This window comes from Rhopalosiphum maidis, chromosome 3 (genome assembly GCF_003676215.2).
Source record: "Rhopalosiphum maidis isolate BTI-1 chromosome 3, ASM367621v3, whole genome shotgun sequence".
Taxonomy (NCBI): Eukaryota; Metazoa; Arthropoda; class Insecta; order Hemiptera; family Aphididae; genus Rhopalosiphum; species Rhopalosiphum maidis.
In genome coordinates, this window is record NC_040879.1 from 36,027,566 (window position 1) to 36,046,683 (window position 19,118).

Consider the following 19,118-nt stretch of genomic DNA (forward strand, 5'->3'; position numbering starts at 1 on the left):
TTTACGCAGATTAAAACAATAATATATTCATTAACTGTGTTGTGTTGTCTTATTGCTATCGTTTTGATCTGTACCGTTTAACCTTTATCGCGCCGTCTATCGCGCGTTAACGCACACACACAAGCGCGGAAGTCGTTATCTCCGACGTTGCTGCCGCCGAACCGTTATCAATTTTGTTTTTTTCAAACCTGTCACTTTTCATAACATTTTAGTTCGAATTCGAAATGTTCGACGGATAGTATTCTTAATCGTCGATCGTCGTTATTATTTATTACCCGAAATCGTTTAACGCCAACCAGCCACGATAAATCATGTAGACTCCATATAATAATAATAAATAACCATATTATTACAATATTATATTATAATTATATAGTGCGCGTGGTGTGAACGCGCGCTAGACCGCGTACAACTTGTTGCTCGTTTTTTTTTTTTTCCGTATTCCGATCATAAGTCATAACCGAAAGGTACGGTGATAGATTGCAGGCGCATCGGAAACGATGAAAATGTTTGGATTAAAGAGAATCGTCGACGAGAAGGTCGACAAAACCGTCGATATGGCCTCAGACATTGTTAACTGTTTGCTAGACACGTCGTATAAAGGTGGATTGTTCTCGATGATTATTGTTACCATCGTCTGGGTGTCTATATTTTTGTATATAGCTTTCTATTATGCATACATGCCGTCTCTTATGTTCAGCCGTCCGGTTCACATGCAATTCAAGTGAGTATCCAACTTATAAAATATGTAGCCCGTCCTCTCCGATCGTGTGATTTGCATACTCTTTGTTGGCTGTGTATACTATTCGACGTTAGTGTGAATCGAAATCGTTTGAGTAGAAAAAAACATGGTGCTTTAACGGACAAAATCATCCAAACACCGTGTAGGCGGACACAATGATGGATAGGAATAAATTCCCCTGCGACACAAAATTTAATGTTTTTATCAATTATTATTCACCGTTGTCGAACAACTGCAACCCGTTTACGAATAAAGGCTGGTCAGTTTAAACTATCAAATAGATATCCGAAATCTGAATTAAATAAAGTTGTATTGATTTGTAACTTGTGAGAGTCAAGTCACTTTTAATGATAATAGTTAATAATAATTATATCACACGTTTTTATGTTACTAATGATAGTAAACAAATTAATTTAAAACGCATAATAATTATTTTAATTTCTATAGTAATGACAATTATATTTGTGTAGTCATAACTTATAATTGAGGCTTTGAATTGGTATTATAAATTAGTAATCCAAGATAAATGGATCTGCTCGATGTCTAATTATAGATAACATTAGTAAAAATTAATAATTTAAAAAGAAATGTATCAATTAAAGAATGTTACCAATATGTGACTGCTATGTTTATATGATATATCAAAAATAAAACTTTTAACATCAAAAGTTTTGTCTTGAAACACATTAGAAAACCACTGTTATTAAATATCAAACACAATTTTTACAATTAAGTAGGTATGCTTATAATACTTGAATACTTTTGAAATAGATTATACAAAATTCTAAATAAAAACCATGCATAATAGATATTGTATTTATAAATTATTAACATGTATGTACAATAGTTAAAAATGTAATTACATTTGTATAAGATTTAGATTTGAAATAATTTTTGTAACGTTTTGATTACAGATCATGTTATAGTAATAAAGGTTTATGTGATTATCCATCAGCACATGTTCAGTTAACCAAAAACCATCAATTGTTAATGATTGGTCAAAAATACAAAATGACTGTTTATGTTGAGCTACCAGAATCGCCAGTTAATGAAGATATCGGTGAGTTGATTGTAAAAACTAACTTCAGTTTTGTAAATACTCTTTAATATTCTACCCTTTGTCACTATACAGTTATTAAATATTGGCTTAATTTTATTTTAGGAATGTTTATGCTTTGTGTCCGTCTGGGTGACAAATATGGCTATCTTGTATCGTCTTCCTGTCGATCCAGTAGATTAAGGTACAAAAGCAAACTGTATCGTATTATTCATACATTGTTCATGATACCATTTTACCTGACAGGATTATCCGCAGAAAAACAATTAATCCAGTTAGAAATGTATACAGATTTTGAAGAAGACCAAGTATTTATATACCTACATTTTATTGGGCATAGTTTTGTATTAATATTTTATTATAATATATTATGTATTTTATCTATTAGTTACATCCAGTTACAGACATTTACTTTGAGATGTTAAATCATGATATTCAAATTTATTCTGTCAAGTTAAATATTATTGCTAACTTGGGCGGTTTACGTTACCTTATGTTTCATTGGCCGATAACGTCTGCTTGTCTAGGAATTGGATCAAATCTCCTTTTTGTATTTTTTGTGTTTTCAATGTCATGGCGACATATATATGGATCTGAAGTGTATAAAAATGAATCAAATGGTAAATAATTACTCGTTTTAAAATTATTTTGTTATTATTCATTAGTATTTTTAATTTATTTTTATTTGCAGATTTTTTGGATCGTTCCGAACATTTGAATGAATTTGACTCTGAGGACGAATCTGAAGAATCAGATGATTTGTGTAAAAAAGGTTTTTTCCCTTATACATTTTCATCTTCCAGCCTAATGATTCCTGAGCAATAATTAATTGTCTTATTTTTAATTAAAAATATTTTGATTTTCACAACTAAATTATGGTACAATTTTATAACTCATAGGTTAGAAAAACTCTTTTATTGTACCTATAATACTTTTGTAATCTTTGTTTTAGTTTTGAAACTGATGGGTACTAGAAAAATTAGAGTATAGAGTATAGACTATTAAACTATTTCTGTGGTGCTTTTATTTAGTGTTTTATGTTATACCTAAGATTAGAATGTTTACTATTTTATATTATTCCTTTCTTTATTTTGTTTTAATTGGTTGTTTTTTAATAGTTATATTTTTTTAGTTTTATACGCCATTGTAGTTACCAAATTGTTAAAATACTTATATAATTTATATTCTAAATGGTTTATTATTTATATTGTATTATGTACTAACATAAAAAAATTTGAGCACCAGTCATTTATCAAAATTTTAATTTAAAAATGAATGTATTTTTTTCAATTTATACCGTGCAACATAAAGCTTATATTATTTGAATTCATATTATTTTTAATTGTACGAATAAAACATTGAATTAATTTATTCAAATGTTATTCATGAATTATTTTATATTATTGTTAAACAAATGATCCAATGCTCATAAGTTACTTGCATACCAAGTTGACTGAGTCGTATATTTAAAGCTATATGAAATTAAAATAGATATCTTATATAAAATATGTCTTACAAAAAATACAGGTTTTTTTTTATTAATTTTACATGTTTAATTATTTAAGTATTTTTGAGAAAACCTTGTTTTAAAATAAATATATTAAAGTTCTCAAGTGCTTTTATTATATTCTATTAAATTTGGTTATACAAATATGATATCATTTTTATTTGTCCATTTCGACACTACAACTCAACTCGATTACTGATGCTCAAAAATAAGACAAGTTATTGTCAATGGAAAAAAAAAAAATTACAAAAATAAACATAACTGTTTTATATTGTACATTGGTATATAGATTGATTACTTGCAATTTACAGTTGCTGAGCTGTATGAAATTGTAATTGGATGAAGACTTAAACCGCCTAATATTTACACTAATTCATGGGCATTGTGTATTAACTACTTGACAATTTTCATAAATATTATGTCGTACAGTCATACACCTATTTTAATAAAAAGCCTTATATTATATTGATTTTTATAATTTTTAGTAGGCATGGGCACTCAATAATTAATATATTGACAGATCTTTTATAACGTGTTAGAGCACAGTATGCATGATCTTTTTTTAATGATTTCCCTTTTGATATAAGAAATACAAAGAGTATTTGCAACATAGTAAATAATTATGATCATTAATACAGCTCCGTGTACACATTTCACAACGTGAACTTTCTGCGATGGACAAAAGTGTATGGAAACATTCTAAGTTCTGCTTTAAACGAATTGGAAACTGTCCGTTATAAAGTAGTTAAACATAATAATATAGCTAATACAACAGTCGGCGAGCACAAGTCAAATGATTGTGTATTTTTCTGCATAGAGTAAAAGTAAAATAGGTAAATGATCATTATGTGCAACATTGATTACAATGCATTATTTAATTAATTTATTTATTAATACATGATTAATTGTAATTGTTTGGCACTGCTAAAATATTAAAATAACACTTTTTGTGAAATTAACAATTATTACGAGTAGATAATAAAGGATGAATAAATATTTATTTCAAGTACAGCCGAATAATTTGTTTGTAAGTATCTAGTTGAATGATTAAAATAAGTTGGTTTAAACAATAAAAAAAAATATTAGTATAATATAGTATATTAAGTATAAGGTACACCTCCGGTGGTTGAATTGTCGATTCCGCATTCATTTGTGCCCCTTCGTATTTTGAAAAGCCCATTCTGTCCCCACTCATGGCCCCAAGAGTTCACCATTAACCAATAGTCTACACCATCTTCAACTCCCCAGCCAATTAACTTAACAGAATGACCTGATAATAATGTCGCGTTCTCAGTTTTTGAGTAAACACCTGTTGGCAGATGACAGATAAATGTCGTAAAACACATTAAATTGTATAATATTAATATTATAAAATACATGAATGCCTGTGTTTATAAACTAACCACTTTTGTAGTGCAAAAAATCGTCGTATACTAAGAACGATGCTTCGACTGGCCCGTAAGTTAGTACGTCATTTTGAATAGCGTCGAATGAAAGGTAATACGCGTCTTTAGCTGTAATAATCAGTTATAATATTATACGAATAATAAAGAACGTCACAGTACTCGTATATGTCAGTAGCATTAGAATACTATCATTATTATTAGCTACGCTGTAGACTTACTTTTCACGTGATCGCTGTTATAATCGATCGTTTTGTTGCCGTAACACTTTTTGTTGCATTTATGATTCTTTTCTCTTGGAAGGCTTTCACACGAGCCTTCTGTTCTTGTATGATGATGACAAGGTGCAACTTGGTACGGTTGACATCCCTATACAATGCGATAAGTATAAAAAAAAAGTGACAAATATGAATAAAAAAAAAAAAAAAACGAACGTTCTATGTTATCTATAATATACTTCAATCGATTATATAAATTACTTCGGTTGTATTGTAGTTGCCGCCGGACACCAAGCCGTGACTTCTGAAATATAACCAAGCTCGGATCGGGAGGCCTCCATTGCATCCGTAACCGCAACTGCGACAGCAGAACGTTAGCTCTTCGGTGGACACGAGTTGATTGTATCTCCCGTTTGACGCTATACACAGTCTGTCCGAAAATGCTCCGGTAGGTGCCAAAAGCCTGTCGAGGGTCGATGGTTAGGTTAGGATTATTTTATTTAAAATGCTTTTTGCTTTGATTTTTACGAGTATACAGTGTTTTCAGCAAATTATCGTGCGGTATATTTACCCAACAAGAACCACAGTTTCCTTGATCGCGGACTATGCCTATCGTTTTGCAGTGGCGCCAGTATTTTCTCGCGTCAAATTTCTTGGGTGTTCTGAAGAACCACCTGGGGTACATGGGATCGCAGGTTTTTTCAGGACCAAGAATTGATTTACCCTTAGTTCTAACTCCTTTAGAACCAAACAAGTTAAAAATTACTTCTTTTGGCGTATTCGGATTAAAATTTTCACCAGCCTGTAATTAAATATTATAGTTTAGCTGGTTCTCTAACTCCAGAGGTGTTCTGAAAATAAAATTCCAAGGCAAGTGAAAACTCCGAAAATTGGTGACTGATGGCTATAATTTTTTTTTTTTTAACATAACATTTTGAATTTTGAAATTTAAATTCTGATTATTGAATTACCTATTATAAAAAATGAAATACTTATTTATGATAAAACCGAGTATGTTTTATGTACTTACCTATTAATGAGGACAATATAGTTGTTACTATTAATTAAATTGTGTATAATTTTATTTATTTATGTTTATTGTACATCATTATATTACAATATTGCTATACCAATATGTTTTTTAAGGTAAAGTTCATTATTAATTATTAATAATTATGCTGTAAACTATATGTGAATGTGGTTTTATTTTATTTGGTTTTTTTTATTAATAATGTGTACTACGCTTTACCCTATACAATATTTAAATTAATTTATCTATAAACCTATTTATACTTATTCACTTAATCAGTATATTTTTGGTTGAATAAACACTTGCTTAAACAAACAACATTTTGGGTCGACTCACCAAACAGTCTTAATGTGCCGTTTTTACGATGTAGCAAGTGTAGTCACGGAGAACAGATATTAGACAACAATTTATTATCAATATCCAATCACACAATATAATATAGTTTTTATTTTAATTATTTTAGACATTTTATTATTTCTTAATTTATAATAGTTCATAAAAAAATTAATGTGTGGCAATTATACATTTGTTTGTAGATATACAAAAAAGTGCACCTGTTAGTTATGACTGACAAAATACAAATAATGAGATATCGAATTCAATAATTTAAGTATTCGCTATATGCTTAATGTCACAGTAGTAAAGATGTTTATTGCTTATGGTTCAAAAAATCAATAATACTATTAATTTGTCAACTAATATAATAATATTATTAATATTATGAATTTACGTTGGATATAAAGGTATATAATAATAATTATTGCAAGCCGTAAGGTAACATAGTGTGTGTATCATTAAAATATTAAAGCCTAAAGGCCGATTATAATTATAATTAAAAAATATTATTTTAGTTAATTTTTGTATCAATCCCATATTATTTAAAGTGAAAGATAAACACAAAAATAGAATGTAGATCACTATTTACTTTATAGATAAAATGAAGATATCTGATTTCCAATTACAATCCGGGCACATATAAATGCTACTTTCCTAATGAATTCAAAAAGGTCGATCAATGTTTTATAAATTGCCTTTCGGTCATATTATTCAACGTCATTGGCCTAATTCCATTATATTTTAGCATGGGCAAACAGGCATTGAATCAAGGCATTACACATGAGCTGCTAAGTAAATTGAGTCCGCGTTTAAGTTCATTTTGAAAGCGGTAAGTTGAGTCCCGGGTATAAAAAGGTAGTTGGTTAATTGGGTTCCGGCTATAATAATCCATCGGCGCAACTACGTCTATAATATTAAAAACTTAAAACTTTTATATTTATTATTTAATATGTATACAATTTACTTTTGAATAATTCTGTTACAATAATACGTCATATTGTATATAGTCGTACACTGGTACACCAGCCAGGCCTATTAATTTTACGTATCATGTTAGTGTGTGTGTGTGTGTGTGTGTGTGCATAGACAGCTATTCTTAACGTGGATTTTATTACGCTGGTCATTGGCCGTAGATTTTTAAAAATTTTTGAAATGAAAATAATGGCTAATGAAAAATACGTACTAACATTTTTTTGATTTTTATACCATATATTATTTATTTAGAACCTGGTATTATAAAAACCACATAAATTTAAATTTATACATTTTTTCTTCTGGGACTCGACTTATCTATTACCTTTTTTTTCGGGACCCAATTTACCAATCCCGTGGGCTGTATACTTCCTTCGTCCTCCAAAAAGGTATATTTTTCAGGTTGTATATTCAACAGGTATATTAATACTTAGATTAGAATAAATGCACACTCTATATTTTCAAATATTATTAATTGCTAATATAATTTACAAGCATACCAAGAACTTTGTACTGAATTTTAAAACTTTTTGACAATCTGTTGTAAGTTTACAAGCCACTTGATGTTATTATAGTTGGTCATTATAGGTTAATGACTTATGGTCTATTATAACTAGTTATAACTTATAACTATTCGCAAAACATCACAATATATAGGTACATATTATATTATAAGACCGTCGTGTTATTTATTGTCGATATTTTTGATATTAAATTAAATAGAACATTTATATTAGTATTTATATTAGTATATAATATCTATGTATAAACATAAAATATTGTATTCTAATTAATCACGAGCTTGTTATATTAAATAAAAAACATCAACTAACTAAGAATTCTGTTTACTTGTATTATTAGGTATACCGTATACCTAGCACATACAATTAATCGAATGTTACTATACTGTATCTATAATAATATATACTCTGACTTAACAAAAATTAAAATATAATATTGTGGCGTACAATTGAAAATATTAAAAAATTATTTTTTTATATTCTCTAACGCAGTGCCGTATACCGAAAATTAGTATAATTAATAATTATTTTGGGTGTTAATGTATTGTATACATTATGTAAAATTAATTATGATAATTAATTACAAATATTATGATAATACTTACCGTCCATGTCTTAGCGACACTGTTTATTTTATGAATATATTCGCGTGATAAAAAATTTGCTTTTTCTCGTTGTTCGGTTAAGTAAGCTCCGAGCAAAATTACGGACAACAAATATATAATCATTGGCATGATGAAAAAAAAAATATAAAATTATTAATAAACGCACAAATTTTCAAAAGAACAACCGTACCTATTATATAGTTTATAAGTTGACTACACAACTAACGTAAGCAATGAAGACCAGGTGAACGGATCTTACCTTATAAACCAAAATGTTCCCGTCTTGATGTAGATAGTGCTGTTCGATTATTTCGATTGTTGTTAATAAACCGATTGTTAATCAGGATTCAATTAATCGAATATTAATATCGTCTAATCGATGTATTTAATATAATACATAAGTATGTGTATCCTAAAATTGTGTTGAAAGCGTTAAAAATTATTTTGTAAAGAATACAATTTATTATAGTTTCACTCTTCATAATGGAAAATTAGAAAAGCTACTTCTCTTACAAACAATTCGAACACTTGTACAGTCGTACTTTATTATTAGTTATTACTATTGTTTCTAATACGTACGATAATCGATCGTTTTTTATTTTTTATTACGATTCTTTAAATTTAGCAAGTAATAGCCTATAAAGTCATTAAATATTTTATCAGTATTTGTACAAAATGTTCTTTTTTTTAACAGCAATCATTAGAAGCTTTTTTATTATAGTGGTTCAAATTACAGTGGCGGATCCAGTGGGGGAGGGGCGATCAGGGCGATCATTTTTTGGTCAAAATATATTCATTTTTGCAACGTTTATTAGTTATATTGTTATATTAATATGTTTTTAGCATATTTATATAAAGAATGATTAGAGTAGAGTTATAAATATGACCTGTGATAGAGAGGTAAAGGGAATTTAATGCATTGTTGTCAAAAATGCTTAGAATAGACTCTGAAAAATCAATAGGTATACTATACATATAGTTGTAAGTTATGTGATTTAAATTAAAAGTATTTAATACAAAAAATTTAGAATCATGCAATTTTAAACGCTCGTTTACCTGAAATGGTTTAACTTTAGAAATTGAAAAAGGAACACAGCAAGTATTATATACAGAGAATGATTTCGAGTGAGTTATCATTAAACCATTTATATATGACATAATTTGAATCAATTTTAATAATTCTAGTTTTGGTTTTGTACGATCATTAGATTATTAATTAATATATTGGTTACACCAACAAAACAAAAAAAAAGTTGACCCTTTATAATTAATTATAAGTAAATAGTTTATATGTATAACAATAAGTAAAGGACAAGAATAGTTTTTTTTTGGAAAATCGATTTTCGGAGCGAAAATTTGTGTTTGTTGTTACTTTTTGGGGCAGCAAAAATTTCCAACTTTGGAGGTGATTCCTAATAAAAAAAAAATTGGATCTAGTTGGTATTTTGGAATACAAAAGTAAAAATTAAGAATTGGAAAAAAATTAAGGAAACAAAAATTTTAACGCTAAACTTATTTTTGACAAAATAGAAATGTAAATTACATTAAATACTTAATTCGTACGTGTAACATAAAAACATAAATTTATTGATTTTATTCTAATTCATAAATTAAAAAATCGTAAAAATGTTAAATATTTACTAAGTATTAAAATTATTTATACATATTATGGTATAATTTTCTAAATATTTTCACTTTTTGAGTTATTGTAGATATTTAAAATTGTCAATGAAAAACTGTTTATTTCGTCGAAAACTTTAAAAATTAAATACAAGTTTTCTCATAAATACTGGAACTAACAATATATTATTAAACATTTTGATTTCAATTTTGAACAAAACTATATATTTAAGCAACTAAAAATAATGATAATTATTTTGTTATAATTCAAAAAATTATTTGTTGGGATTTAAAACTTTTACTTTTACTTTATTATGAATTTCATTATAGGTGCGCAACGAAATAGTATAATAAAATTTTATTTGTTAGCCTTTACTTCTCAGAATATACTTTTTAATTTCTCTTTTAGGTATGTACGTTGAATTGTTGTATTTTTACTTTATCTAATGAATCATTTATTAAATCCCAATCGTTTTTTAGAATAATTTCAGGAAACTTAATTTTTTATTTAAAAAAATACACATCTTTTAAATTATTACTTCTTTTGTTTCTATAACTTTTATATCTATAGTTGAGTTTTTTATTGATAAGTTCTTGTTTTAGTTTATTAAGAACATTTTATCACTATTATGTCACATGGAAATAATTATACATTTATACCTGAAATGATTTATTTTTTAATTATACATTTATATTGTTATAGTTTAATAAGTTTGATAAATGTATACAAATATAATATGTATATCTTATAATATAGTATGAAGAGTACGTGCATACTAGCGGTAAGTTCGTAGTAATTAATTATTTAACGAGCACGTGCAATGTGACTAGATGTAGGTGTAGACCAGATATCGCACACCTGTTGCTCTCCTTAGCATGCAATTTGAGGCTTTTAAGAATATGTATCAATATTAAGACTCATAAAATATAAACTAAAATTCAAACATGATAAATTACTTTTATGATAAAAATAATAATGTTTTTTTAAATTTAAGACATATATCAAGTCTTTTATGCCTACTAATTCCTGATGAAGTTTTTTAGTAAAATATATCAATCATTTTTTGTACTATGGCATTTTTTTTATCTCAACTAGTACAGCTCTTGGAAAATAATGATTTAGCAATTATATTTATGTGTAATGAATGATTCCGGACAACGACACAAGAGACTCATAGTTAATAATCATTTTATAATGTAGCCCCGATTGTAAGACACAATAAAATTTATTCATTTATTCAGTACACAATAAATTAAAAATTCTAAGCACTTCTAAAATGTAATGAAACTGATTGTTGAAGTATCAATAAACCTCAAATAAACATATATTATTGAATACACATGAGGATTGAGTATTTTTGTAATTTATTTGTAAGCATTTGAAAATTGAAATCAATTTATTTAAAATAACAAATATTATTTTATGTGAACATATTATATATAAGGTACTCCCCCGGTAGTTGAATTGTCGATTCCGCATTCATTTGTGCCCCTTTGTATTTTGAAAAGTCCATTTTGTCCCCATTCATAACCCCAAGAGTTGAGCATTAACCAATAACTTACACCATGCTCGACTCCCCATCCAATTAACTTAACAGCATGTCCTCCTAAATATGTCGCGTTTTCAGTTTTTGCGTAAACCCCTGTAACGTATTATGACAAATTAAAGACATAAAATACATTTAATTATTTTATAATATTTATATTATAAAATATATGACTGTCTGTATTTATAAACTAACCACTTTTGTAATTCAAAAAGTCGTCGTATACATCGAATGATGCTTCGATTGGCCCGTAAGTTTGCACGTCCTTTTGAATAGAGTCGTATGTAAGGTAATACGCGTCTCTAGCTGTAATCATAAAATATAATTGGAATAATCAGTTGATTTAAACATGAATAAATGTCTATCACATCAGTATATATTATTAGTAACTGTAGACTTACTCTTCACGTGATCACTGTTGTAATTGATCGTTTCGTTACCGTAACAACGTTTGGAGCATTTATGATTGCTTTCTCTTGGTTGGCTATCACACGAACCTTCTCCTTCTTGATGATGAAGACAAGGCGGAACTTGGTACGGTTGACATCCCTATGTAATACAATGACTATTATAGTCGATTGTTATATAATATACCTAATCAGTTTTATAAATTACATCGGTAGTGTTGTAGTTGCCACCACTAACAACGCCGTGTCTTTTAAAATACTCCCAAGCTTTAATCGGGTAACCTCCTTTACATCCAAAACCACAAGTATGACAGCAAAAAGCTAGCTCTTCAGCGGACACGAGTTGATTGTAATCTCCATTTGTTGCCACGCAAAGTCTGTCTGCGAATGCCCCTGTAGTGCCAAAAGCCTGTTGAGGATCGAATATTAGTAGTTATATTTTTGAAAATACATTTGTTTCAAAAAAAAGTCGTTCGTCAAATAACAATAAATTATATTTACCCAACAAGAACCGCAGTTTCCTTGATCGCGAACTGCGCCTATCGTTTTACAGTGGCGCCAATATTTTCTCGCGTCAAATTTCTTGTGAATTCTGTTCTCCGATACGTAATTGGGATCGCTGGTTTTATATGGACCGTTTGTTTTAGCAGCAGCTCCAACTCCTCTAGAACCCAACAACCTCAAAATTGCTTCTTTTGGTGTATTTGGATGAAAATTTTGACCAGCCTGTAATCATTTAATGATACTTTAATTTCATAATAATTTTAACATACTTTTATAATTAAATGATTAATAAACTCATTAATGTATGAATTTAAAATGAAATGGTGAAATAAAAATATTTAAAATTTAATAAAGTTCAATCAGTTAAAATTATTGTAAATATTCTTTACTAATATTTTATATTTGACATATTCCAGTAACAATTCTGGCTGTTTAATAAGGCAACGCCTCACTTAAAATTTAGAATTATAAGTATGTTTTGTTGAAAAAATTAAACTACATTTTTATACACATTCTAAATTGTATTAGTTGATCAGATTTCTGTCCATACTAAGAAAAGAATTTAATACAAAAATTATTCTATAGTTACTAGTTGTTTTAGTTATAAAAGTTTATTTGTATTATTGTGGCCTTTGAGCAATTATAAGTACCAATCATAAAACTCAAAATCATCAAGATTCTTCTTTAGAAGTATCAATATAACTGGCAAAATTGTAAATATAATATTTTAGATCGGAGTTATATTGTAAAAATTAATCATCTATAAATTAAAAAATATTTTAGACGACTTAAAAAAAATCAATGTTTACTGTACAGCGAAAATGTTCATTAAATTATATGTCTTTTATTTTATATAACATATTTTTCAATTTCTAATATTTTCAATTTTTTGTATTGTTTTCTTTAAAACTTGTAATGATTAGTAGTTTTAAACATGTCGTAAGCGATAACTAATAGTAAAACTTGAAATCATGAAAAATCATTACCAATAATTCAAATGTAGAAAACCACGTAAGACTGACCTAAGTCTAAATAAACGTGTTTAACCACATCTAAAGTATGTAGCCGACCAACTGGCATCCAGTAGGCTGCACTCGGTTTCTGTCACTCATCGGCCCTTGTCGGCGTCATCGCAAAATCTACCCCGTAACGTGCCATAAAGTGAGTATGTACAACAAGGCGGTCAACATGACGGTGCTTTTTCATTTTCAGCAGGACAGATGGGGTGTTACGACAGTTGCACCACTGCGACATTTCAGAACGCGTCAGTAGGTTACGGCCCATACATATTCGTACAAATAAACAGCTGATTCAAGATTAAGTTAGACACCTATCTGTCACCAACCCACCCCAACGCGTCCTTGGCGCGCCATGATCGCCGGCTGCCGCGAGTGACTTCGCATCGATCGCACTGCAGTTTGTTCCATGACATGCGTCGTGTGTCCGTAACCAACATTGTTGCTGATTGGTGATCCGTTACTCGACGCACGCGAATTCTGGCTAAGTAAGATAGTCATAATTTTATCAAGCCGGTCGTCCGCCGATATCGCTCACTTTTTTCGTCGCCCCGTCGATTTTTGCAACTGTGCGTCCGACGATCAGTGCTATTCGACCGACACGGATGAACTTAACGTACTACCACCGGTTCTGGAAGACTTTAGACAGGGCCTAGACATCTACAGCCATTCCAATAGGATTTTTGTGAAAGAATGACGATGCTGACGCCAAAAACTATATCGGAGTCGATACCTTTGCTGTGTTTCCGTCGTTAAAAGAGACATTAACACTAATGACGAGAGGCAGTAAAGGTGCCGACACCGACATTGACACCGAAGCCGACGTCAAACCTCAGCCCGACCAATATCAAAAAATAATAACACCAATCGTCGTCCAACCCACTTGAGGATCTGGACGGAAATCACAATAATTGCTTGAATACAATCCGATCGGCAGACGCGATAAACGGAGTGAAAATCAACAGAGCGATTAAAAAAATAAATCTCAGATATCGTTGGACGACCGGCTTAATGAAGTAATGACTACCTGATCTACACGCGCATGCGAAGTAACGGATCACCGATCGGATACAATATCGGATACGGACGTACGACGACGTAACACTGGTTGAATGGCGTGCAGGACAAAACGCGGTCTGATCCTTGTATACCACTCATGGTGACCGACAATCGTACGCAGTACATAACGGACTGGTTACACAGATTTTATTTGAATATTTGGTAACATTTACTCTGCATATTTTATTTTTCATATTATTATATTTTTGGTGATTTTTTTTTTGTGTGTCCTTTGAGGTTTTGTTTGAATTGTCAGACCATTTTATCCATGACCAATAGAAGTAGCCTACTCATTTAAATACAAATATACAAATGCCCAGTGGTTGTAGATGACTTTGACAGGGAAAATTGTGGAACTCCATTTCGTCAACAACATCGATCTCATCCTCTGTTATCGCATTAGCTTGAATATCGACAGCAATTTTAACAGGGTTTTTGTGAGAAAATGACGACGCTGACACCACCAAAATCGATGTCGGCGTCGATTCCTCTGCTGTATTTACGTTGTTGAAAACGATACCGACAATAAAAACGAGAGGCAGCAGAGGTTCGGGTTGACATCGAAAACATGTCGCCACTCATATTGTAGAACTCCGTAATGTCGACAACATCGTTCTCGTCGCGTATACCTTCGCTTCGGCTTCGGCTTGGCTGTGACCGACTTAGTGATAGAATAAGGCTACGATGTAAACAAGATGTCTAAGTCTCCGGCGGCGCCCGGTCGGATAGTTACACAACCAAGAACAAACAATATATTCTTCATAAAGTCATAATGACTATATAAATTAAAACTATATGGTTATAATGTTCAAGTTAATACGTTTTTCACGCGTTTTGTGTAGAGTAATAGTTACTACGCTTATATGCGTTAATGGCTTAATGCGCATTAACTCAATACGCATTAAATTAATTCGCATTAAAGAACGGCTTTATATGCACCAATGCACCTAAAATATCAAGATTAGACGTTGAATAAAATTATAAGTTAATGCGAATGTTTTTTAGTCCGTGCTTTATACTTTGGATTCCATGGCCAAAATAATTATAATTTGACATTTTTAAATTCCCGCTAAAATATTAATTCGCATTAATGCGTTTACATACATTTTTTAATCCCGGAGTAAGAGATAATTCGATTTGACGAATCGAATGAAATAATAAATGCGCATCAGCTTAATGCGGATTAAAAATGCGTTTATATGCATCTAACTCTCGGACTAACTCAATGCGCATTGAGTTATTGCGCATTAACTGCTGCATATAAACATAGTAAATATGGATTAAATAATGAATTTTTATTTGATTAATCGTGTGTTAAATTCGAATTTAATAGTTTATTTATTTATATCATTCTTTCTATTTATATTTTATATTTTTATCTATTGATAACGTTGACTTATTTTTTCCAAAAAAACAACAAACTATTGTTGTAATAAATAATATTATGTAATTTATTATTTATTATTGTTATTGATTTATAAGTCAAAGTTATATATCGTAGAAATAAATTATCAAGTACTTTGAAAATGTCATTGTACTTACATAGTAAATAATATCATACGCAGATATTGTGAAAATTTTCAAATCCCTACAATTAGTATTTTTATAAAGGCTATATGAATATAATAAATCAATAATGTCATTGAGAAAAACTCGTTGCTTGTTAAATTAATATCAAATTTTGTTAAAATTAAAACTTTAATTAACCCTTATAAAAAAATGTGTTTAAGTATTTTTTTTAATGCTGTATAATTTATGAACAACTATAAAGAACATTGTATTAAGTTCTTCACTTTTTGACATACATTTTTTAACTTTATAAGTCACATAATGTTAATTATTGATGTATTTGTTTATATCTATAAGGTTTCAAGTCTTATAGGTTGTAATGATTAGTTAATAATTATGTAGATGAAAAATATAAGTGTATTAAAACATAATCATATAATTCATTACTTATATTTTTGATCTGTAATTATATTATTTTTTTACATTTAAAATATATTATGTATATAAATAAAATGTGTATTATATTTATAGTTCTGGAAATACTTTAATAAAATTATAAAAATATTTTTTCTTCTATACGAGTAAACAAGTATATGACGTGTTGCTATTTCATATTTGTATAGAGCTAAAAAATATTCCTAGGATTATTTTGAGAATAAAAGTAAATAATAATATGTACCAAATATTAATTTTATAAATATAATATTCAATACGTATTATATGCATACGAAAAAATAGAATCTAAAAGTAAAAACCAATGAAATTTATAACCTTATAACACTACCATACTTTTATCATATAAAAATATATTAATACTCAATGCAAAAGATGTCTCAACAGCGACAAAAATGCTTCTTCCTTCATGGCACCCGTAGCCATTTATACTCTGATCAAATGTATTCTTTGTAATTAATGTATAAATTGTAAATATTCAATAAAACGTATATAAATGTATAATGTATTATGTATATTAATTTTAACTAATTATCAAACAATATAAAGTAAGTAAAAGTAAATATATATTAAGTAAGTATTTTATAACATAAAATAATTTATATTTTAGTTGTGAAATGTGTTATGTGCTATGAACTTATAAATTATTCTGTTATGAGTTAGTAACTTTCAGGCTTTATGAGGCTATGTAATTATGCTTAAATTTTTTTATATAGAACTTAGAGAATTAGATTTGTAATTTGAAAGGCTACTTCAACGTTATACGGGTGAATTATCTATATTTCATACATAAAAATCTAAACTTTTAACAATGTTTTCTAAAACGTATGACTTTTATTCTGATTTTATACTTAAATAAAATATTTCAAGAAAATACATTTCATGAAATTTTAAAACCCTAATGATATTTTTGTATTTAAATAAACGAACTTAGTAAAATAATTCATATATATTCATACAAAAATTATCAATTAACTGAAAACTACTATAGTTATACCTTATAGTAACCAATTACTAAAATAAATCTATTGTTATAAATTATAATTGTTTATTGCCTCAAGGGACAAGAATATAATAGGTATATGCCCAACTTTACCAAACAACTATAATTTTCCTAATTAAGTACTCATTGACCATGCAAATTCCATATAATTACAATCTGTTTAAATGAATTGAAAATAAAACGACGCTACTATCGGTAATGCTGTCATAATATTTTTAAGCACCTACCCATTTACCGTATAATGTACATCATATAACTAAAGAATCTATACTAAAGTCTATACCCAGTGTCTTATACCAATAATTTATTATAACATACAGGTAAACGGCAATCATTATTGCAGGTATTACATATGCAAATATTACAATTACTTACTCTCCATGTTGTAGCTACATAGTTTATTTCATCAATGTAATCTTGTGATAAAAATGATGCTTGTTCTGTTAAGTAAACACCAAACAAAATTACGAAAGTTAAAAATATAATCCTAACCATGGTGTTAATTAATAATGCACAAATTTTTAAAATAACAACTCAATAGTTGACTATTCAACTAAACTAAAGAATACTGGTCCTTACCTTATATATACATACGTAATACGTATAAATATGTATATATATCCAACTTGAAGTAGATATATGTAAATTTAAAACCCATTCGAATATTTCGGCTGTTACATCGATTATCGGTTTAATTGTTTAGCTTCTTCATCTTCAAACAATTCGAGCACTGCTATCAGAGCTTATCTAATATAATTTAAAAAAAAAAAATAATAGGACGATTGATTAGTCTATTTAACATTTTTAACGTTTGAATCTAACCTTCTCAGTAAAAATCTTAAATGATTAAATAATCGATTACTTTAAGTATTTCATAATTTTACAATCTAACTGTTGGGTAGTATAACAATCCAATTGTTATAGATTATTTAGGTAAATTCATACTTCTAATTTTGACCACAATTTATTATTATATACCTATTGAAATGATATCATAAGGACTTTGGAATGAATAAAACATATTGTAAAATAAACTTAAAGTTCCAAGTATTTTATATTTGTGTATAAATCAATTAAAAAAGTGTCGATAGTACTTATCATATTTTCAAGTGTGCGTAAACACAGTTCAGTTCTAATTTATATTCGTCATTAAAATGTATAACATTTTTATTTATTTTAATAGTATCTAATTCAGAATTCTGCTTATTTAAACATTTATAATTTTATAAAATATATTATCACGAGTCACAACCTACTAATGTTTACATAGTTTTAATCATTAAAATTAAAGTTATAACTGTATAGACTATGTGATAGTCTTCGTTGAATTAAATTGTAAGCATACTCATTAAATATGTACCAATGTACCTATTGGCTACTAGTATTTTATTCAAATCATACGTGTTCACGTATTAGAATTGATTTTTTATATAACATAATTAATGATTGAATTCGAATTTAATATAGTGAACTACTAAATAATGATAAAGTACAACACTAGAATCCTACTAAAAACAAGTTCTTTAAATTATACGTAAAGATTTGCATATTCCTTTACTAATAATTTTTTTTTTAAGTGGTAGGTACATTTTTGATTAATTACGTTTTA

General features: G+C 28.5%; 3 protein-coding genes across 4 annotated transcripts; 1 reads left to right on the forward strand and 2 right to left on the reverse strand.

Annotated features, from left to right (window-relative positions):
• Positions 1-500: 500 nt before the first annotated feature.
• Positions 501-2,948, forward strand: LOC113557269 (seipin). Of its 2 annotated transcripts, XR_003405581.1 has the most exons (6): positions 501-724; positions 1,657-1,802; positions 1,905-2,107; positions 2,188-2,419; positions 2,491-2,677; positions 2,752-2,948. XR_003405581.1 is itself a non-coding variant. In XM_026962696.1 (5 exons), exons 1-5 carry the CDS (start codon positions 501-503, stop codon positions 2,622-2,624), a joined length of 939 nt encoding a protein of 312 aa, XP_026818497.1. In that variant the 3' UTR covers positions 2,625-2,948. The 2 variants fall into 2 exon arrangements, 1 of the variants encoding a protein (XP_026818497.1); XM_026962696.1 differs by having other exon boundaries at positions 2,491-2,948.
• Positions 2,949-4,406: 1,458 nt separating this feature from the next.
• LOC113555454 (cathepsin B-like) lies at positions 4,407-8,520 on the reverse strand. The gene is given in 7 exon segments (XM_026959750.1): positions 4,407-4,615; positions 4,710-4,820; positions 4,931-5,078; positions 5,189-5,377; positions 5,379-5,390; positions 5,499-5,729; positions 8,392-8,520. Coding segments are annotated over 7 exon segments (1,029 nt in total).
• Positions 8,521-11,389: 2,869 nt separating this feature from the next.
• On the reverse strand, positions 11,390-18,077 carry LOC113559439 (cathepsin B-like). Its single transcript, XM_026965267.1, has 6 exons — positions 17,885-18,077; positions 12,467-12,691; positions 12,174-12,374; positions 11,960-12,107; positions 11,754-11,864; positions 11,390-11,654 (listed from the first exon to the last, which is right to left on the reverse strand). The coding sequence occupies exons 1-6, from the start codon at positions 18,002-18,004 to the stop codon at positions 11,446-11,448; spliced, it is 1,014 nt and encodes a 337-aa protein (XP_026821068.1). The 5' UTR covers positions 18,005-18,077; the 3' UTR covers positions 11,390-11,445.
• Between the last annotated feature and the right edge of the window lie 1,041 nt (positions 18,078-19,118).

Coding starts and splice junctions, on each gene's coding strand:
- LOC113559439 (XM_026965267.1), bottom strand. CDS start 18,004: ATGGTTAGGATTATATTTTTAACTTTCGTAATTTTGTTTGGTGTTTAC. Junction 12,375..12,466: donor GAAACTGCGGTTCTTGTTGG/GTAAATATAATT, acceptor GATCCTCAACAG/GCTTTTGGCACTACAGGGGC. Junction 11,865..11,959: donor CAACAGTGATCACGTGAAGA/GTAAGTCTACAG, acceptor TTATGATTACAG/CTAGAGACGCGTATTACCTT.
- LOC113557269 (XM_026962696.1), top strand. CDS start 501: ATGAAAATGTTTGGATTAAAGAGAATCGTCGACGAGAAGGTCGACAAA. Junction 2,108..2,187: donor CAGATTTTGAAGAAGACCAA/GTATTTATATAC, acceptor TTTATCTATTAG/TTACATCCAGTTACAGACAT. Junction 2,420..2,490: donor GTATAAAAATGAATCAAATG/GTAAATAATTAC, acceptor TTTTATTTGCAG/ATTTTTTGGATCGTTCCGAA.